Source organism: Octopus bimaculoides, chromosome 27, assembly GCF_046866305.1.
Source record: "Octopus bimaculoides isolate indiv1 chromosome 27, ASM4686630v1, whole genome shotgun sequence".
NCBI lineage: Eukaryota > Metazoa > Mollusca > Cephalopoda > Octopoda > Octopodidae > Octopus > Octopus bimaculoides.
The window spans coordinates 4,752,786-4,773,919 of NC_142954.1; the positions used below are offsets into that span (position 1 = coordinate 4,752,786).

A 21,134-nucleotide genomic window follows, 5' to 3' on the forward strand; every position below is an offset into this window, starting at 1 on the left:
TGGGCACCAGGGTCTGTGTTGTTCGGACTTTTACTAGCATTGGAATCTGTCAACTTAACCATGTGTCTCATTGGCAAAAAGAACTTTTGGTAGCTCTTATTTTGATACAGTGTACATTTAATGATAAATATGTATGTATATTCTTTTATTTTTTTTATTTGTTTCAGTCGTTTGACAGTGGCCATGCTGTAGCACCGCCTTTAGTTGAACAAATTGACTCCACCCCAGGGTTTATCGTTTGTAAGCCCAGTACTTATTCTATTGGCGTCTTTTGCCGAACCGCTAAGTTACGGGGATGTAAACACACTAACATTGGCTGTCAAACAATGGTGGGAGGACAGACAGACAGACACACACACACATATATATATATATATATATATATATATATATATATATATATATATATATATATACGATGGGCTTCTTTCAGTTTCCATCTACTAAATCCACTCACAAGGCTTTGGTTGGCCTCAAGCTATGGTAGAAGACACCTGCCCAAGGTGCCACGCAGTGGGACTGAACCCAGACCCATGTGGTTGGGAAGCAAGCTTCTTACCACACAGCCATATACCTATATAAGTAGAAAGGCAAATAAATACAAGTTTGGGTCAATGGGTATATTTACATGGAATGCAGAGTACAAAATAAAGAAGAAAATAAAAATGGAAGGTGTTACCTAATAGTTACCTAACAGCTTCGAAATCCTGTTTCCTGTCTAGGTGAAAATGATCCACACACACACACGCACATCATCATCGTCATTGTTTTAAGTCCATTGTCCAAACTGGCATGGGTTGGACAGTTTGACCAAGGCTGCACCAGACTCTATGGCTGGATGCCCTTCCTAATGCTAACCCCTCTGAGAGTATAATGGGTACTTTTACATGCCACGACATTAGGCTATAAAAGTGTATTATTACATTGAATATGAAATCAATTTGAGCAGAAATTTGGCTTAAATTGGCAGCCAAATGGGAAAGATCTGTGAAAACTCCTGACCACTAATCCAAAGACATTCATGAGGGGAAATATTACCTTATTTGGCAACAGGAAGGGCATCCAGTTGTAGAAAATTTGCCTCAACAAGTCACATCCAGCCCATGCAAGCATGGAAAAGTGGACATTGATGATGAGGATGATGTTTAGCTTGAGGAATGTTGCATGGTGAGAGTAGCAGTTGGAGTAGAGAAATGAACAGAAATAGCAGCAGTACACCGTTACTGCTTCCCTCCAACCACCCCACCCACCCACTCCACCTTTAACAGAGAGAAGACAAATCAGTGATGATACTCACCTTCCATAACAGGAATCCTAAGAGGAAGAGAAACAAGAGGCCAATGAGGACTGCGATGAGAATAATCCACCATGGGACAGGCGGAGGAAGAGAGACATCGATATCAGGAATGGCGACTGTTACCACCTGGGAAAACAAAGAAAGAAAGAAAAAAAAAACGACATTGAATGGCACTACGACAATGGGAAAGGTGTATAGAGGAGGAAGAGGACGAGGTTGAAAGGCAGAGATATAGAATTAAATTCATCATAACTACTCTTTCCACCGAAACCCAGTACAAAGCTGGGTGGTGGGTGCCTTATTTTATGTACCCTGCAGGGATGAAAGGACATTCATCAATCCATCTCCCTTAGATCACAGAAGCAATTGTGGGTGGGATGAGAGTGGGCAGGACAGGTGACAGAGGTGCACTGGACAGGTGATACAGATGTTGGCTGGACTAGTAATGAAGGTGGGCTGGACAGGTGATACAAATGTTGGCTGGACAGGTGATAGAGGTGGGCTGGACAGGTGATAGAGGTGGGCTGGACAGGTGATAGAGGTGGGCTGGACAGGTGATAGAGGTAGGCTGGACAGGTGATAGAGGTGGGCTGGACAGGTGATAGAGGTGGGCTGGACTGGTACTTTATTTTACTGACACCTGAATGGATAAATGACAAAGTATACCATGACAGCATTTGAACTCAGAATGTATATAGAACTAAATACTCCAAGTCATTTTGTCAATGTTTTTACCAATTCTACCAATCTAAAAATCATGGGACCAATGGTACAGCAAGGATTCTTATTTTCCAGAGATAAGGGCAATTTTGGCACTCCCATATTAATTCACAAAGAGGATAAGCAAAAGAAAAAATTTTGTACCCCTTCACACATGCACCCAAGTTGTGACTGCATCTCTCATCCCCACCCTAGCAAGACATATACAAAGATCATCGGGCAACAACAATGGTGCTATGACTTACATCATATACATTATTTCTTAAATCAGTCTCTTTAATATCGATATTATTTGAAGTAATTTCAAAACTGGCACGAGACCTGATGTTCACTTCATCAGCATTTCGGAATTCCTGCAATGTAGAGAAGGAGACAGGATTGACAAAATTAGCAAGAGTTTAAACCTTATCAGATAACTGAGATAATCTTTCGACTATAACTGCTTGTGTTACAATAAAGACAAGGACAAATTTCTTAACACACACACACAGTCATAAATTAGTACAATCCAAATGTAGTGGTCAGTGATCTATCATGGCGAATGCCGGACAGCATGCATTTATCGTTGACCACTACATTTATATTTTTTTTCTCCTTGTTTCTTTCTGTGTTCCTTTCAGTTGAAGAGCATAGCCTCGAAACGTCAAAGACTTTCTCTATTCCCGAGCGTTAAACTAATACCTCCATTTGTTGTTTACACCACCTGTCTTCGTCTGTTGTTTTTTTCGTAAATTCTCCCATATATATATATATATATATATATATATATATATATATATATATATAGATATAGGGCAGAGAATTGCCAATTAGTTAATAAAATTAATAATTAACAATTTTGCCAAGTAGTTCAGTATGCAAAAAACCTTTCAGTATGTTGGTGAAGCAACTCATGCTGATCCCTATATATTTATAATTATAGATGGTTTACCGATATATATATATATATATATACACACAATTCCAATCAGCTGAGGGGGCTTTTTAGTTGAGTTACTTGGTGACTTCACTACTCCTGGTTTATTGTAAGAAGCACCCAATACACTCTGTAAAGTGGCTGGCATTAGGAAGGGCATCCATCCATTGAAATGATGCCAAAGCAGACATTGGAACATGACACAGTTCTTCAACTTATTGGATCCTGTCGAATACTCCAATCTTTGCCATCATGGAATCCAGATATAAAATGAAAATGTTGACTTATACATGTGTGTGTGTATGCACGTATAAGCATATATATATATATATATATATATATATATATATATATATTTATTTAGACTTTGAATAAACTTCTGAAAGGTGGGTCATAGTATGGATGACTAGATTTTAACACCCTGCTATCTTTAAGATATCAAGTTAGCACTTTTATTATCAGATAAAACAATAAATTAAAAGTGAATATAACAGTGCATGTATGTTTTTAATGACTGCCACAACTCTCCTACACTTATTATAGACACACAATCTCTGATCTAGTCACATGACATATGAAATTCAATAATTTTGGTAGTTCTAGTTTGGTTACACAAAAGAATGAAGACTACTGTTAATAATTATTCTGATTTTTTGTTTTTCACACAAACTTCTTAGTTTGAGAAAGAATGGTGATAGCAATTCAACTGATTGTTTATGGACAGAAAAAGCAATAACTTACTTCTAGCAATGTGGCTTCCCATAGTCGAGACCGAATGACAATCGTAGCACTTTTCTCTCCTTCTAAATTGCCAATATCACAGACAATCCTGTAACATTTTGCTCCACTGTCACAGTTCTAAGAAAATTAAAAAAAGTTAACTTTCATTTCAATATCCATACAAATAGACACACATCCACACACACACATATATATATTCAGATCATACATTCAAAATAAATGGAAGTGGAGAGACAAGTTACTGAAGAGATTGCAAGAGTGCAATGAAATAATTTAACAAAAAACTATATAAATTAATAAAGGACTGAACCAGTGCGTGTGTTTATTACCGGCATAATGCCTCTCCCAAGGTTTAATTGTATATATATATATATATATATAAACATACACATGAGTGTGTGTAGAAAAGTTTTTGGCTTTGAGTAAAAGAAAATACAAGAGGATCAGTTAATTGTGATTTTATTCAAGATATTCCCTTCTCAAATTCACACACATTGTAGTAGTCCTTCAGTTTTTCTAGTTTTGTAGAAGAACTCAGAAGAGTGGGCTTCCAACCAAGCCTTTAGTGATACCCATAAAGTCAGGAACTTTCAGCACCCCCTCATGTATATGTGTGTTCCTACCATTGTCCGAAAAAAAGTTTGTTTTCCTTGCGCTCTGTTTATGTTTTTCATGAAATATTGAGGGAGATATGTCAATCTGATGAAGCATCATTACACATTTAAACGGATTTGAATATTCTTGAAAAACTTTGTTTAATTAATGAAGCGGAAACAGCTGTAATTTATGAGCTGTGTTGTTTGTTTGTATAAAATAATTAAACTGAATTGAATTTATAATTATTCAATTTATTGTTTTGTTTTCCATTTCTTATATATATATATATATATATATATAGTATTAGAGATTTTCATCGATGAATTCATGAACCTTGGTTCTTTTCCCTATATTTATATACATTTTATACTGTGAAACTTAATTTAATTTTAATTTTTAATAAATTGATTTTAATTGAGTTTTTACCTGTAATTTGGGATTTTATCCTTAATATTATTATCATTATTATTATCATTATATATATATATATATATATATATATATATATATATATATATACATATATATACATACATATATATATATCTAAATAATCATGCCTCTGTTATTGACTAAATTTTATGTTTCTGAAGTAAACTTATTCAGTATAAAGACTAAATAAATGTAAATGTCTGTATTTAAAAAAAAATTAATGCAGTTTTCAACACATTATCATCAAAACATTTAATTAAGATAAACATAATTGCTGTCATTATTGATGGCAAGGTGCACAGTGTATGATTATATATATGTAAAGTAAGCGAACGGTGAAATTTATGGTACAACGATTCTTCCATGGTTTACAATGCTTATCCCCCACCCCCCCGCCCCCCCAGTATTCAATCAGGTGATACTCACAAGATCTTGACTTGACTTTCTTTGAGCTGATGCAATGATCTTACTTGCTTTTGGAAGCGATCTACGTTTCCGATTATAGGAAACTACCTTGTCATTTGAAACTTTTTTGCCGGATATCTGGAAAAACAAAAACGACAAATATGAATCTCATGAGTCTGGAATGTTCCATGGAAAACTCAATTGTTCTTTCTTTCTTTCTTTCTTTCCTTTTTTTTTCTATTTCATAAAAATAAATGCTGAAAATAAAATATGAGTTAAAAAAGAGGAAAAACAAACAGATGTTTATAATTGTTTCAAATTTTGGCAAAAGAGCAGCAATTTTATGGGAAGGCGTTAGTTGATTATGTCACCCCAGAACTCAACTGGTACCTTATTTTATTGACCTCAAAGATGAAAGACAAAGTCATAAAGAACCAGAAGAAATGCCAAGTGTTTTGTCTGACAATGATCCGACCAGCTCTCACTGCCTTAAAGATTTTTATAATGAAAGAGTTTTACTCAGATTTATGTTGTTTTTTTTTTGCTATATTTTTAAAAAACATTTTGCTGAAAGCTGATCATGTGAATTGGGGGTTTCATTCATGCCCTGTCACAGATACAGTACCTTGAGGAAATACACTTACCTATTAAGAATTAACAAAGGAGGCTATGTGGACACATTCTGCCAGAGCTAGCAGCCAAACTGCAACTGTTTTTGTTTCGTTTCAGCTCATGATCTCAAATCAAGGCACTTGCTATGCAAGTACATCGCCATAATATCAATATTGCTTCACATATAACAATATCACTATGGTTTCACATATAATAATATTAAACAATATTGTTCACATATAACAATGTTAATATGAAATAAGATTACCCACAAAATTAACCCTTTTGCTATCAATCTGCTTGAAACTGCCCCTGGTTCTATGGTACAAACTTGCAGTTTAAAAGTTATCTAAATTAAAAACCTTTCATTAAAACTTTCATGCTAATTTATGTCCCAAATACCAAATTAAAATGACAAGTTATTGCATAAAATTCTTCGTTATTTTCAAAATTAATTAAAACGAATGTGATATATTTCAACAAAAATATGGTGAATGAAAAGGCCAAACAATGTAAGACACATATAACAATATAAAACAATACTGTAACAGTATAAAAAAAAATATGAAACAATATTGTTTACATGTAACAATATCAAGCAATATTGTATTTGCTGAGCAAAATTGATTTATTGTTTAACCCCTTTTGGTACCAACCTGGACGAAACCGCCTCTGGTTCTGTAGAACAAATGTCTCATTTTCAAAACCTTCCACCAAACCTTAGTCGCAATTTATGTTCCCAACACTAGCATAATGATAACTGCGACCCCAGTGTTTGACTGTTACTTATTTATCAACCTTGAGAGGCAAAGTTAACCTTGGTGGCATTTGAACTCAGAACGTTAAACGCAGATGAAATGCTGCTAAGCATTTTGGCCAGGACAGAAACAATTCTGCCATCTCACTGGGCTTATAACAAGAGCCACCGCCGCCACCATCATAATTATCAGTGCTTGTGTGGATTGGGCCGACCTTGAACACCAAATCTCTGTTCATCAATGAGGGATCATTTCATGATGTGGGATCCACTGGCCCCAACACAAAGCATGGATGAGCCAATGACAGAGTTTTTCAGCATGGTTACTGAACCCGAGAGATACAGAAGTCAAATTTCCCTCAAATACAAAAATTCTTGTTGTTGTTTAACAAGGGCTTAAACAACAACAATTTGTAATGTAACAGTGGGGCCAACAAAAGAGCTTGTATATGATCACTCAAGTTGCTGAAAATAGCAGCCAAATCTACTCAAAACACATCCAACAATGTTTAGATAAAAGACAATGCAATGTAGGTGGTACTCCAGGTCACATTATGCCCGAAACACACACATACACATAAATATGATAGCTATAGTGGAATCCTTTTGATCCAAAGGTTATTTTACTGAATCTTGAGTGACCAGAAGCTAAAAAAAAACACAGGAAATTAAAATTACAGAAGTTTTTCTAAATAAAAAAAATACTAAGGATTATAGTACAAGACAAAACAGAAATTTAGAAAAAAAAAATTTAATTGATATTTAAAACAAATTCTTCAGATATGCAATTCAAACCACTTGGTGACAAAGAATAAAAATAAAAGACAACTATAAAAATGCTGCGTTACATTGTGAAAACGGAAAATAAAGACATGGTGTAAACAAAGGATGTTTTTTTTACAAGAATTTATGGCAGGAAGATGTGTGACTAGCAAAATAGAGAAAAGGCAAGGAAAAAACAAAATTTTACTGAACCACTGAAGCACGAAAAATACAGCTGAGAGCTGTATAAATGTGCGTGAATATGTGTATGTATGTATGTATGTGTATATATATATATAAAAATTATTTATAATTATAATACAGGGTATCTAAGAGATACCGCCACGCTGAAAAATAGCAGTCAAAATTCTGACTCTAAAACCACAATAAATGTCCACATAGTACAAGGAGCGAAGACGAAGACAAAATAAACCAGTCTTGTTATTTTTACTGGTTTATTTTGTCTTCGTCTTCGCTCCTTGTACTATGTGGACATTTATTGTGGTTTTAGAGTCAGAATTTTGACTGCTATTTTTCAGCGTGGCGGTATCTCTTAGATACCCTGTATTATAATTTTAAATAATTATTACCTTTGATGGTTTTTATTCCCATGCTGGCCACTTGATAAGATCAATATTCTAAATATCGATCTTATCCTTATTTATATAAATATATATATATATATATATATATATATATGCAGGCATACATACATGCATGTGTGAGTGAGGTGGTGGAAGATACAAGCTACTGACATAAAAACAAGGCACAACATTGACCATCAGTGTTTTTCAACCAGTCAGGTGTGACAAGGTAAGAGGAAATGGGTGCACATTCTGTTAGATACCAAAAGTGATTTTAGGCCTCAAAGAAACTGCACTTGTTGCTCGCGAGCTGAACCGATATAACACTGATATAGCTGCACTTTCAGAGACTCGTATAGAAGGTGATGGTCGGCTTGAGGAAGTAGGAGGTGGATACACCTTTTTTTTAGGAAGTGGGGGGGGGGGGTAAAGGAGGAGTGCAGAGAGGCTTGTGTTGCCTTGCAGTTCGATCTGATATCCTTAAGAAGTTGGAGGAGCTTTACTGTCCGTATCGAAATTTAAATAACCACTTGCGCAACACAACTAAGGGCTTCACCAGCAAAACCAAGCATTCCAGAAACAAACAAGAGCAAGATCTTCAGCTTTGCAATGAATTGCGTAGCATTTAAGAAGTTCTTTCTTCTAAAAGATATCTAAACAGGCGTAGGAGTGGCTGTGTGGTAAGTAGCTTGCTTACCAACCACATGGTTCCGGGTTCAGTCCTACTGCGTGGCACCTTGGGCAAGTGTCTTCTACTACAGCCTCGGGCCGACCAAACCCTTGTGAGTGGATTTGGTAGGCGGAAACTGAAAGAAGCCCGTCGTATATATGTATATGTATGTGTGTTTGTGTGTATATGTTGTGTATCTGTGTTTGTCCCCCCCCCCCAACATCACTTGACAACCGATGCTGGTGTGTTTAGGTCCCCGTAACTTAGCGGTTCAGCAAAAAGAGACCGATAGAATAAGTCCTACGGTCGATTTGATTCGACTAAAGGCGGTGTTCCAGCATGGCCGCAGTCAAAAGACTGAAACAAGTAAAAAGAAAGAAACAAAGACTAGGGGTCTCTTACTCGAACTCATTGGCTGGTCATTGATTCTACTAAGCTCGTCCGTCCTTTCACGAGTTTTATTGTACATCCTGCAGGATGTCTTATACACAACACACACACACATACATACACACGAACCTACATCTATACACATGTAGTTGTCACTGTTGCAAAAAATAAAAGGTTGAAAAACACTGGTCTGTAAATGAGTTTGTGCAATAAAAGGAAGAGGAAAAGACTTACAAACGAGCGCGGTAACCGCAGAATTGAGTTGGGGTTATCCTGATTAGAGGGAGACAGAAAGAACAACACTGGTTTACATTAGTGGAACCTATAAACAACACATCTCTGTCTTTGAAATTTGTGAAAAAAACATCAAGAATAACCTAGACGTTTTGTCTAAATATTTGAGACGAGTCAGTCTTTAACCCTTTAGCATTCAAACTGGCCATATCCGGCCAAAATATTCTACCTGTTTTATCGCCAAATCAGCCAGATCTGGCCTCTCACACCTATCCTACAATGTCATGTTAAAAATAAACAGTCACATCATTGAAATCTCGAAATTATGTGATAGTGCATAATGAATTCAAAATAATGCAAATCAATAAGCATTATATTCGTTAGATTAATCTGAATGCTAAAGGGTTAATAAGATTATAATTATTTAAATTGTTGATCTCATTTAAACAGGACACATTTTCCTATAATAATTATTTAGATTTACTCCATGTTTTGATTAGTCTGATCACCAATTACCATCAGGTGTCTTGTACCTGGATATAGATACATTTCTTCCAGTTATAGTGCTCTGAGTTCAAATTCCACAGAGGTCAATATTTGCCTTTCATTCATTTCATGAGGTCACTAAATAACAATTATTATTGCCTCCCTCTCTCTCTCTCTCACTTTCTGTCTTTCTCTAGTTCTTGTCTAGTTGTTGTTGTTGGCACTCTGTCGCTTATGATGTCAAGGGTTCCAGTCGATCCGATCAACGGAACAGCCTGCTCGTGAAATTAACGTGCAAGTGGCTGAGCACTCCACAGACACGTGTACCCTTAACGTAGTTCTTGGGGATATCCAGCGTGACACAGTGTGACAAGGCTTTGTCTAGTAGAATTCAGCCATAATCAGGCCTGGAGAGGGCTGATTAAAATGACCAAGACATGCTGTCGACCTCGGCGGAATTTGAACTCAGAATGTAGTGGCAGATGAAATACTGCTAAGCATTTCGCCCGGCATGCTAACGATTCTGCCAGCTCACCGCATTAATAATAATAATAATAATAATAATAATAATAATAAAAGTAACTTACTTTGATTGAAGCAGGATTAATGATGGTTGGATGGCGACAGGTTACTTTTCCTTCTTGAACCTGAAATAGATATTTCCAAATCAATGTAAAAAGACTTATTGATCATCTCAGATCAGAATGTATTGATTGAAGTGAACAGAGAAAATGCTTTAACTGCAGAGTGGTCTAATTGTTGCTGTTATTCAGTTTCAGGTCAGCCTTGAACCAGCAGATTTGAGATCAAAGGCATTCCACTCATGACCATCCCACCTTTTGTCCAATTACAGCTCTAATTATATTGAAATGCTGTTTTACCATTGACTTGCTGGATCAGAGCTGACCAGGGGCTAAACAACAACATGTTAAGTGTTGTGTTGGCATTCCGTCGCTTATGACGTCGAGGGTTCCAGTTGATCCAATCAATGGAACAGCCGGCTCGTGAAATTAACGTGCAAGTGGCTGAGCACTCCACAGACACGTGTACCCTTAACGTAGTTCTCGGGGATATTCAGCGTGACACAGTGTGACAAGGCTGACCCTTTGAATTACAGGCACAACAGAAACAGGAAGTTAGAGTGAGAGAAAGTTGTGGTGAAAGAGTACAGCAGGGTTCGCCACCATCCCCTGCCGGAGCCTTGTGGAGCTTTTAGGTGTTATCGCTCAATAAACACTCGCAATGCCCGGTCTGGGAATCGAAACCGCGATCCTATGACCGCGAGTCCGCTGCCCTAACCACTGGGCCATTGCGTCTCCACACATGTTATGTAACATAAAATAATAAGAAAGGAAATCATACAAACCCTTGGTGGCTGCAGTAAATAGAGGAGGTGTTTGCCATCACCATCCGGTTCATTACTAGCCAGTTCATAAGGCCATTCGATGGTGAGTTTTGATTGAGGTACAGTTCCAGAGCCCTTGTTGTACACCTAGGCAGGTGATAATATCAAAAATATTACAAACAGAAAAAAAAAAAAAGGTTATCTTACTCTCTAATTCATTCTCCTTTGATTTCCAACTGGAGTATCCATGTATCTATTCTAAAGCAAGACACCTATCCTTGTTCCTCTATATCAGGGCTCCCCAAACTTTTTAGAACATTGACTCCTTCGTGGAATCCTTGACTCATCGACCCCAAGGCATGTACAAGAAAATAAATAAATAAATAATAATAATAATTAAGTAGATGTGCATTTATTGAACCCTTGAATAGTCCCATTGACCCCCAGGGGTCAATATCGACTACTTTGGAGACCCTTGCTCTATATCTTTAATCTCTTAATTGGTACAAAGCCACCACCCCTCACTCTCAATCAAAGGGGTTTTTGCCTTGCAATATACTTGGTGATCCTGTTAGTGCTGGTACCATGTAAAAAGCATCCAGTACAATCTGTAGAGTGGTTGGCACTAGGAAGGGCATCCAGCTGTAGAAACCATGCTGGCATATAAAAATGGATGATGATGATGATGAATACAGATTTCTCAATAAAGTAGAATATCATCATACTTTAGAGAAAGGTCTGTTGTTCACTAAACAAAACCAATATATGTTAAGACAGTTAACAAAGTTAAAATCTATCTCTAATCTAAAAAATCATTAGGTTAGAGCTTATCCTGGTTTTTGAGGTGTAAAAACAAGTGACAGTGTAACCTCCCCTCCACCAATGGACAGGACACCAATCTGTCACAAGGTTGACAAGTGGCACCTATTTTCAGCTGAGTAGACTGGAACAATACAAAATGAAATAAAATGCTTTGTTCAAGGACACAGAGAATTGAACACGTGATGTTACGAATGTGAAGCCAGCACTCTAACCACTAGGCTATAGATCTTTACTATCTTAATATTCGCCTTTTGGGGTTGATGTGTAAAATACCAATCAAATACTGGGGTTGATTCTTGTCTCTTTCTTTCTGATTTATCTCTGCTGTACCCTGAGGAAAAGTCATGTCATTCCTTGAGAAACAGAGAAAGGTTGTGTGAAGAGGGACCAGTAACCCTCTTTTCAAAAAAAGCCTGATGTCTACCAGGTGTCTACCTGATGTCTACCAGATGTCTACCTGATGTCTACCAGGTGTCTACCTGATGTCTACCAGGTGTCTACCAGATGTCTACCAGGTGTCTACCAGGTGTCTACCTGATGTCTACCAGGTGTCTACCAGATGTCTATCAGATGTCTACCAGAGGTCTACCAGATGTCTACCTGATGTCTACCTGATGTCTATCAGATGTCTACCTGATGTCTACCTGATGTCTACCTGAACTAGAGAAGGATGGACCAATGTGAAGCACAGCAGGGAAAAGAAATAAAGAAACAACATAACGGAAGAATACTTGAAGAATAATTCTGAGAAATGAACGAAACAAAAAAGACTCACATCATAAATATGGCTTACAACTGGACCAATGTCATCTTCACTTTTCATGGCACTCTCCCCACGATCATTACCGGTATAAACCACTTGTTCAGGGGAAGACTGGCTGAAGTTCACAAATACAGGTTGTTTAAACAACATCAACAGTTATAGAAAATTTCATTTGTAAATATTTTTGCCAGAAGAAAATTTGTCGTAAGAAATTTCATTTTAAATGAGAGCATGATTCGTTAATGTTTGACAATGAATAAAGTCTTGCTTATTTAATGCTTATAAAACTTTATTTCATTTGTTTTTTGTTTTTTTTTTATTTTCCTCTTTGGCAAATTTTTTTCAGTTTTTCAAACACACAAAAAAAAAAACCATTAATAGACAGAGGCGGTGCCCCAGCATGGCCACAGCTCATGAGCTGAAACTAGATACAATAGAGGTGCTTAATGTGTGGTTCAAAAGTTCATTTCATGAGCATGTAGGTTTGAGTTCAGTCCCACTGTGTGGCACCTTGGGCAAGTGTCTTCTAATGTAGCTCTAGGCTGACCAATGACTTGAGAAAGGATTTGGTAGACAGAAACTGTAAGAACCCTGCATGAGAGAGAGAGAAAGAGAGAGAGAAAAAGTGTGTGCGTGTGAATGTTGACACCTTAGGGTTTTGCTAGTTGACATTATGACCAGTCACTGTGTGCTTTCAGTCACCTGTGGATTATTATAAAAACCCCTTCCATGAAAAACAAGTAAAAATCGGCAACAAGAAGAACATTCATTCAAAACATCCTGCTTCAAATACTTCTCCAGCCACACCAGCATCTGTACTAAAGACTCTCTCTCCAAGATGAAGCAAACATCAATATCCTCACCCTGTAACTTGTATGTCAGTAACAATCAGCATTTCAAAGGCAATGTCAACTTCATTGTCGTCTGGTGTTTGTTCATCACTTATTCTGAAAGAAACAAGAGAAACTTATCAAAACTAGGATTAGTTTATTTGGGCTCAGTAGTAGGCCCCACCCACACTGAATTCCTATATCCAGTGTGGTACAACGCAGGGCATCAAACTGTGGGATAAGCTAGTGTGTAGAAAATGAGTTGTGTAAAAATACTAAACAGACAACAGGCATGGTATTTTATGTTTTATAAAACATACATGTGTTTCATCAAATTATTGACAGGATTATATAATTGCTTGTTAAAACATTTCTAACCCTGCATGCATAAGTGAAGCAGAGTTAGTGTAGTTGCACATCTTTGTGTGTGTGTGTGTGTGTTTGCAAAATTACTGGAAAACGGCTGAATGGATTTTCATCAAATTTGGCAGAAATACTCATTGGGTGAGTGACTCGAACTCATTAAATATTGATTTGATTATCTTCAAAACTGGCAGACAGGTGAATCAAAATGTTTTTTTTCTTTGTTACATTTGCATAAATGATAAGCAGGGGAAATAACTCTTGATATCACTTTGTTGAAATATAAATTTTATAATTAACACCAAGGAAGTGAACAAATAAGATTATATAATGATTCAATAAGCAGTTACGTAATCCTGGCAGTTAATTCACTGAAACACATGTATGTTATATTAAGCATTTAATATACATATTTTCTATAGCACATTTATACTACACACACACACACATATGTTCATCATCATCATTTAACATCCATATTTTATATATATCATCAGCTACACACTCAAGATACATAATAAAGCAGGTATATTTTTATATCATCAAACAGTATCTTACTGGTCATGGCATATAAATGGTCAGAATGTTAATGTTAGTTTCAGAATCTTGCCACAAGACAATCTTGACAAACTCTTCAGACAAGCTAGCTATGGCTCAGTGGTTAGGGCAGCAGACTTGCAGTTGTAGGATTGTGGTTTCAATTCCCAGACCAGGCATTGTGAGTGTTTATTGAGCGAAAACCCATAAGGCTCTACGAGGATCCGGCAGGGGTGGTAACAACCCCTGCTGTACTCTTTCACCACAACTTTCTCTCACTCTTTCTTCTTGTTTCTGTTGTACCTGTAATTCAAAGGGGTCAGCCTTGTCACATTCTGTGTTATGCTGAATCTCCCCTAAAATTCTGTGTCTGGAGTGCTCACCCACTTGCACATTAATTTCACGAGCAGGCTCTTCTGTTGATCGGATCAACTGGAACCTTCATCGTCGTAGTCAATGGATTGTGACGATGGAAGATAAGGACATCAAATGTGGCAAAGTTTCAATGGTCTGAGCAATTCAGCCATTCGAGATAGGTCAGAGAGAAAACCATTTTGCCATTCTAGGGCCTTATCATGGAAAGGCAGAAAAGCAACATTAGCATCATCGACAACAACAACAAGAATATGATATAAAGATACGTACGTGGTTAAGTTAACTTCAATGTTGAGGAAATTCGTAGGCTTAACATCTTCAATAACAAGCTTCACAATGAAAATCAGGTTTGTGTTAGGAAGGAAAGGATTGCCAAGCCTGTCACAGACAATAACGTCATTTTTTTTGGAAGAACATTCTACAGGTTGCTTGCTCTGACGATAGAAAATAAAAAATGACTGCATGGTTTAAAACAATGGTTCCCAACATATTTTAGCTCAGTGACCCATTTTACAAAATGCTGTTTTACAAATGTTCTTGTCCCATGTTTTACAATCCACCTAACCCATTCAGAGCAGATTATTTTAATAAATCAGAAACTAATTTTCTACTTATTTTCGTATATTTTAGGCACCGTTGTAGCTTTTTGGTAAGAAGATTGCTACCCAACCACATGGGTCTGGGTTTGGTCACACCTTAGGCAAGCGCCTTCTGCTATAGACTTGAGCTGACGAAAGCCTTGTGAGTAGATTTAGTAGATGGAAACTGAAAAAAGCCTATTGTGTATATGTGTGTGTGTGTGTGTGGATGTCACCATCATTTAAGCTGTGTCCTTTGTTTCCAGTCTTCCATGCAAACACGTTGGGTTACAGGGTAAATATTGCTTTGCTTTGAAACAGGTATGGGTTGGTGACAGGAAAGGCATCCAGCCACAGAAAAAGTGCTTCAGTCCCATCCAACAAATTCTAAACTGGGTCAAGATGGATTAAGTTTGCCAGCCAAGAACTGAGAGCTCAAACGGCCAAAGCAATCATCACACTGTCTAATGCTTTAACAGTTGCACCAATCTAACACCCTGCAGGGGTACTTTCTTTCCTCCCACCCCACCCAATCCGCAGAATAATGAAAGGGAAAGTTGGACTTGATGGGATTTCAATTTTGAATTCAGAACTGGAGTGAATACCATAAGGTATTTTGTGAGATGTTCTAATAATTCTGTCACCCATGGGTGCAGGTGGGATGGGGGCAGCACTGGTTTAACCATTAAGCAAAATAATCACATGTCTAGGGCATCAAGGGAAATGGGGGAGGTGGGGGGAGCACCACAGAACTGATAAATGGTTTACGGTACAAAAGAAATCACTTTAAATTTATTAAAATAATATTCAGGATGCCTTATTTCTACTAAGTATAGAAGCAGATGTGTTATGTATGATTAATTTTCGAGGACCTGATCAAAGACTTTGCAATTAAAGTAGGAGAAAACTTCTGATCCATATTGGACTAAGACATAAAAACATTGTTAGGTAAAAGAAGAGGGGAAAAATGGTACTTTAAGCAAAGTACCAAGTCACATTTGTCCTCAGAAGTACAGTGAAAGTGTAATTGGGCAATTGGAACTAATGAAGATATGGTTCATGCATTGAAATATAAAATATTGTCTGAATAACAAAAAGATGGAATGGTCCCAACTGGCACGTCTTTCAACATGTTTAGCCCCAGATCAGGGACTCACTTGGGGCTAAACACAATGATATAGAAGAAAATGTAAAGTCCTACCTCTCCATAGTCAACTCCTTGATAAATCACATTTTCTGGTACCTTCAAGTTTAGTTTGGTATCATAGGCTGGTTCCTTGGAATTTGTCACAATAAAACGGATCAGTAAAGAACTGCTGTCTTTACTACTAAGGATATAGCGTTTACTAACTGAGTCGCTGAGAAAACAAGAGCAGAAGGAATATTCTCAATTTGGTCCAATTGGAAGATTAATCACAAGTGAAAAGTATCATTCTATCATCATTGATTTCTCTTTGTCAGTCTGTCATCATCAGTCACAGTCCATCACCACCATGTACAGTTTGTCACTGGCGGTCTATCACCATTAGTCAGCCTGTCAGTATCAGTCACAGTCCATCATCATTATAGTTATGGTCTTACATCTTGCTGCTAATCAGTTGGTCCTTAACCATCAGTCTGTCCCATCAGTCACAGTTTGTCATCAACCATTACAGTCTGTTGTTATCAAGCATGGTCCATAATTCTCATCAGTCGTTGTCTACCACTTATTATTCAGCCAATCTTTATTTCCATCAGTCGGTCTCTTGGTACCAGTCAAAGTTTGTCTGTTGCCACTGGTTAAAGTTTGTCACCATCAATCAGTATGTTCTCACTAGTCAAAGTTTGTCACCATCAGTCACAGGCTGTCCTTATCAATCACAGCCTGATTTCGTCAATCTTTCCTTCCTTAACCATCAGTTTGACCCATCAGTCACAATTTGTCATCAACCATTACAGTCTGTTGTTATCAAGCATGGTCCATAATTCTCATCAGTCGTTGTCTACCACTTATTATTCAGCCAATCTTTATTTCCATCAGTCGGTCTCTTGGTACCAGTCAAAGTTTGTCTGTTGCCACTGGTTAAAGTTTGTCACCATCAATCAGTATGTTCTCACTAGTCAAAGTTTGTCACCATCAGTCACAGGCTGTCCTTATCAATCACAGCCTGATTTCGTCAATCTTTCCTTCAACAGAAAATCACACAATCACAACACATGACAACCCCCGTCACACCTCCCCCCAATAAAAATGAACAGAATGCAACCAGGACCCCTTTCAAATATTCCAGATGTAAAGTGTCTCTCAATATCAGTGAATGGACATCAATATGTTCACTCCACATCAGTCCATCTAAGGACGTGTCCACTTCACTGGTCAATATCAGTCTTTTCCATAGGAAAAGGCAGCTGGTCCCTTCCAGCTCAATCTTTCTTCATTTTGCTAGAAAGGGGCCAATGGAACTGGTCTCTCAAGACCCTTCTTATACAGCAACAGCTGATTCTAAGAAAGAAGTAAAGGAAAAAGAAGGATCAAGCTCAATATATGACTGGTACTTTACTGGCCCCAGGAGGATGAAAAGTACATCTGATCCTAGTGCGATCTGAACTCAGAGTGTTGAAAGAAACATTAATGACTAGTCGGAGAGAAAATACGTGGGATTGTCAAATCTGGAATGTCTTTGATTGTAGGTCAGCTTAATTAGGACTGAATGGGGGTGGCGGGAGTTAAACAATAATACAACAAAACTAGTAAATAAAAACATGATTACTTACAAGGTGGCGTTAAGAGGAGTGGCCTTCAAAGTTAAATCTGATTGACAGACATTATCGCTACCACACTCCTTTTGGATATCAATCTAAAAATATAAAAGAAGATGGACGAATTACTGTCTTGGATGTCAGTCAAAGAAATACTACCTTAGAATCATCAACATCACCATTGTCGTCGTTTAACGTCCGCTTTCCATGCTAGCATGGGTTGGATGATTTGACCGAGGACTGGTGAAACCAGATGGCTACACCAGGCTCCAATCTGATCTGGCAGAGTTTCTACAGCTGGATGCCCTTCCTAACGCCAACCACTCCGAGAGTGTAGTGGGTGCTTTTACGTGCCACCAGCACGAAGGCCAGTCAGGTGGTACTGGCAATGGCCACGCTCGAAATGGTGTATTTTACGTGACACTTGCATAGGAGCCAGTCCAGGGGCACTGGCAACAATCTCGCTCGAATGTCTTTTCACGTGTCACCGGCACATAATAATAGTAATAATAATAATTATAGCAATAATCATTATCATCACCATCGTTTAACGTCCGCTTTCCATGCTAGCATGGGTTGGACGATTTGACTGAGGACTGGTGAAACCAGATGGCTACACCAGGCTCCAATCTGATTTGGCAGAGTTTCTACAGCTGGATGCCCTTCCTAACGCCCACCACTCTGAGAGTTGGTCCAATTTAGGATATGTGAAATTTAAAATATTAAAAAAAAAACAAACCCCAACCTGTTTTATTTCTGTAGTCTCTTCAGCAGTAGTTAGATCCAAAATTGGGAAAGCATTGATTTGTGGAAGCTGGTTATTGCGGTTTAGGGGTTTTCCTTTGAGTTTGTAGCTGAATTGAAATTTGATGGGACTCAGTTTGTCCCGGAATGAACTCTGAAACGGAAGAATGAAATTTCGTCAACAACAACAACAAGCCCTTCTACAATAGACCACAAGGTCTAACATTTGGTGTGGGGGGGGAAGGGTCAGTCAATTACATCGCCCCCCCCCCCCACTCCTAATGTTTAACTGGTGCTTATTACATCAACCCTGAAGAGATAAAAGGCTAAGTCAACCTTAGTATGATTTGAACTCAGAATGCCACTAAGCATATTGTCTGGTATGGTAACAATTCTGCCAGCCGGGGCCTGCTGCCTTGACAATAATTCTTTCTACTATAGGCACAAGTCCTGAAATATTGAGGAAAGGGCCGGTTGAGCACATCGACCCAAGTGCTCAATTGGTGCTTATTTTTGTATGTGTGCATCTATGTACTTGTCTCCCACTACTACTACCTGTTGGTTTGTTTACATCCCTGTAACTTAGCAATTCAGCAAAAAAAGAGACTGGTAGTACTTTAAGTACCAGACTTAAAAAAAATATAAGTGCTGGGATCAATTTGTTTGACTAAAACTTCTGAAGGCAGTGCTCCAGTATGGTTGCAGTCTAACGGCTGAAACAAGTAAAAGATATAGAAGATAAGTTTGTTTACCAACCTGAAGGAAGGCATGATGGCTATCACAGAACTCGTCGTCTTTCCTTTTTAGTTTTATGGTACCAGTAATTTCAAAGGATGGGGCTGATTTTTCATTGTGGAATAAAACACGACTGTGAATGACTTTGGGATCAAATCTCTCTGCAATTATTGTATATTTAATTTCTGGAGTCTCACTTAACCTGAAGGAAACAGAAATAGAGGTAGGTATGAAGTTATAAAAGTTTTCAGATAATTGAATTCATTTTTAGAAGAAAAAAAAACATTTTCCAAAATTTATCCTCTATTCTCTTTCACTTATATATACATCTCTCTAAGGTGAAACTAACGTGCAAGTGGCTGAGCACTCCACAGACACGTGTACCCTTAACGTAGTTCTCGGGGATATTCAGCGTGAAACAGTGTGACAAGGCTGACCCTTTGAAATACAGGTACAACAGAAACAGGAAGAAAGAGTGAGAGAAAGTTGTGGTGAAAGAGTACAGCAGGATTCACCACCATCCCCTGCCGGAGCCTCGTGGAGCTTTAGGTGTTTTCACTCAATAAACACTCAGAACGCCCGGTCTGGGAATCGAAACCGCGAGTCCACTGCCCTAACCACTGGGCCATTGCGCCTCCACAAACGTGCAAGTGGTTGAGCATTCCACAGATACGTGTACCCTTAACGTAGTTCTCGTGGATATTCAGCGTGACACAGTGTGACAAGGCTGACCCTTTGAATTACAGGCACAACAGAAACACGAAGTAAGAGTGAGAGAAAGTTGTGGTGAAAGAGTACAGCAGGGTTCACCACCATCCCCTGCCGGAGCCTCGTGGAGATTTAGGTGTTTTCACTCAATAAACACTCAGAACGCCTGTCTGGGAATTGAAACCGCGATCCTATGACCGCGAGTCCACTGCCCTAACCACTGGGCCAGTGCGCCTCCACTGAACCCAGAATATAAGGAAGGATGAAATGCTGCTAAGCATTTTTCCGGGTGGGCTAACAATTGTACAAGCTTTTTGCCCTCTCAAGTTAAAATAATATTAAACTTACGTTATTGTTGCAGTGTATTTCAGACATAACTTAACTGTTATGCAATGTTTTGCTGGAATATTGGAAGGACAAGTTTTGGCAGCCTTTAAGTCAATGGATTTTGGTGAAAGAATAATATTAGAAGACAGTGTTAGAACTGGACGGGATAATAGCAGAGCTAAGGAATCAGATTCAAAGGCTCCGACTAAAACATCTGGATAACCGTTCTTGTCAATGTCCATGCCGGTTGCAAATGATGAACCGAAAGACTTGAAAGTATGGTGTTGCAAATTGCTGGCAGCAATTCTCTGGAACAGAAGTGAGGAAAGTTTAGACACAAATATACATTAGCATTTATCTCATTTTTATGTTTATCGCTACAGATTCTATAAAATTCTATAAAGGTCAGATCTGGCCAGTTTGAACAAAGCAGGTAAAATATTTAGGCAAGATACAGCCAGTTAGAATACTAAAGGGTTGAATCACTTGTCAGACAAATACATCTTTGAAATGCTTATATTTTGCTAGAGTTTCTTCTCACCTGTGTTGGCTTTTCGACAATTCCATCTTTGGAGCCGTGGAAGACATAGACTGCACCATGTCCTTCATATGGGGCTCCAACCAGAAGGTCTAAGTGCAAAAAAAAATTAAAAAACAAAGATAAT

General features: G+C 38.0%; 1 protein-coding gene across 2 annotated transcripts in view; it reads right to left on the reverse strand.

The window, feature by feature from the left end:
• Positions 1-21,134, reverse strand: part of LOC106876614 (integrin alpha-6) — a 92,930-nt gene that overhangs the window by 242 nt on the left and 71,554 nt on the right. The window contains exons 10-25 of one of the 2 annotated variants that reach the window (XM_089343471.1): positions 21,011-21,099; positions 20,491-20,777; positions 19,456-19,636; positions 18,701-18,853; positions 17,971-18,053; positions 16,418-16,574; positions 14,909-15,072; positions 13,397-13,480; positions 12,546-12,648; positions 10,970-11,095; positions 10,191-10,250; positions 9,118-9,156; positions 5,130-5,246; positions 3,675-3,791; positions 2,263-2,370; positions 1,298-1,423 (exon numbers count right to left, since the gene is read on the reverse strand). In XM_089343471.1, coding sequence (XP_089199597.1) covers positions 1,298-1,423; positions 2,263-2,370; positions 3,675-3,791; positions 5,130-5,246; positions 9,118-9,156; positions 10,191-10,250; positions 10,970-11,095; positions 12,546-12,648; positions 13,397-13,480; positions 14,909-15,072; positions 16,418-16,574; positions 17,971-18,053; positions 18,701-18,853; positions 19,456-19,636; positions 20,491-20,777; positions 21,011-21,099 — 1,994 coding nt within the window. The remainder of the gene's footprint in view (positions 1-1,297; positions 1,424-2,262; positions 2,371-3,674; positions 3,792-5,129; positions 5,247-9,117; positions 9,157-10,190; positions 10,251-10,969; positions 11,096-12,545; positions 12,649-13,396; positions 13,481-14,908; positions 15,073-16,417; positions 16,575-17,970; positions 18,054-18,700; positions 18,854-19,455; positions 19,637-20,490; positions 20,778-21,010; positions 21,100-21,134) is intronic. The other variant, XM_089343472.1, reaches the window with a different exon arrangement.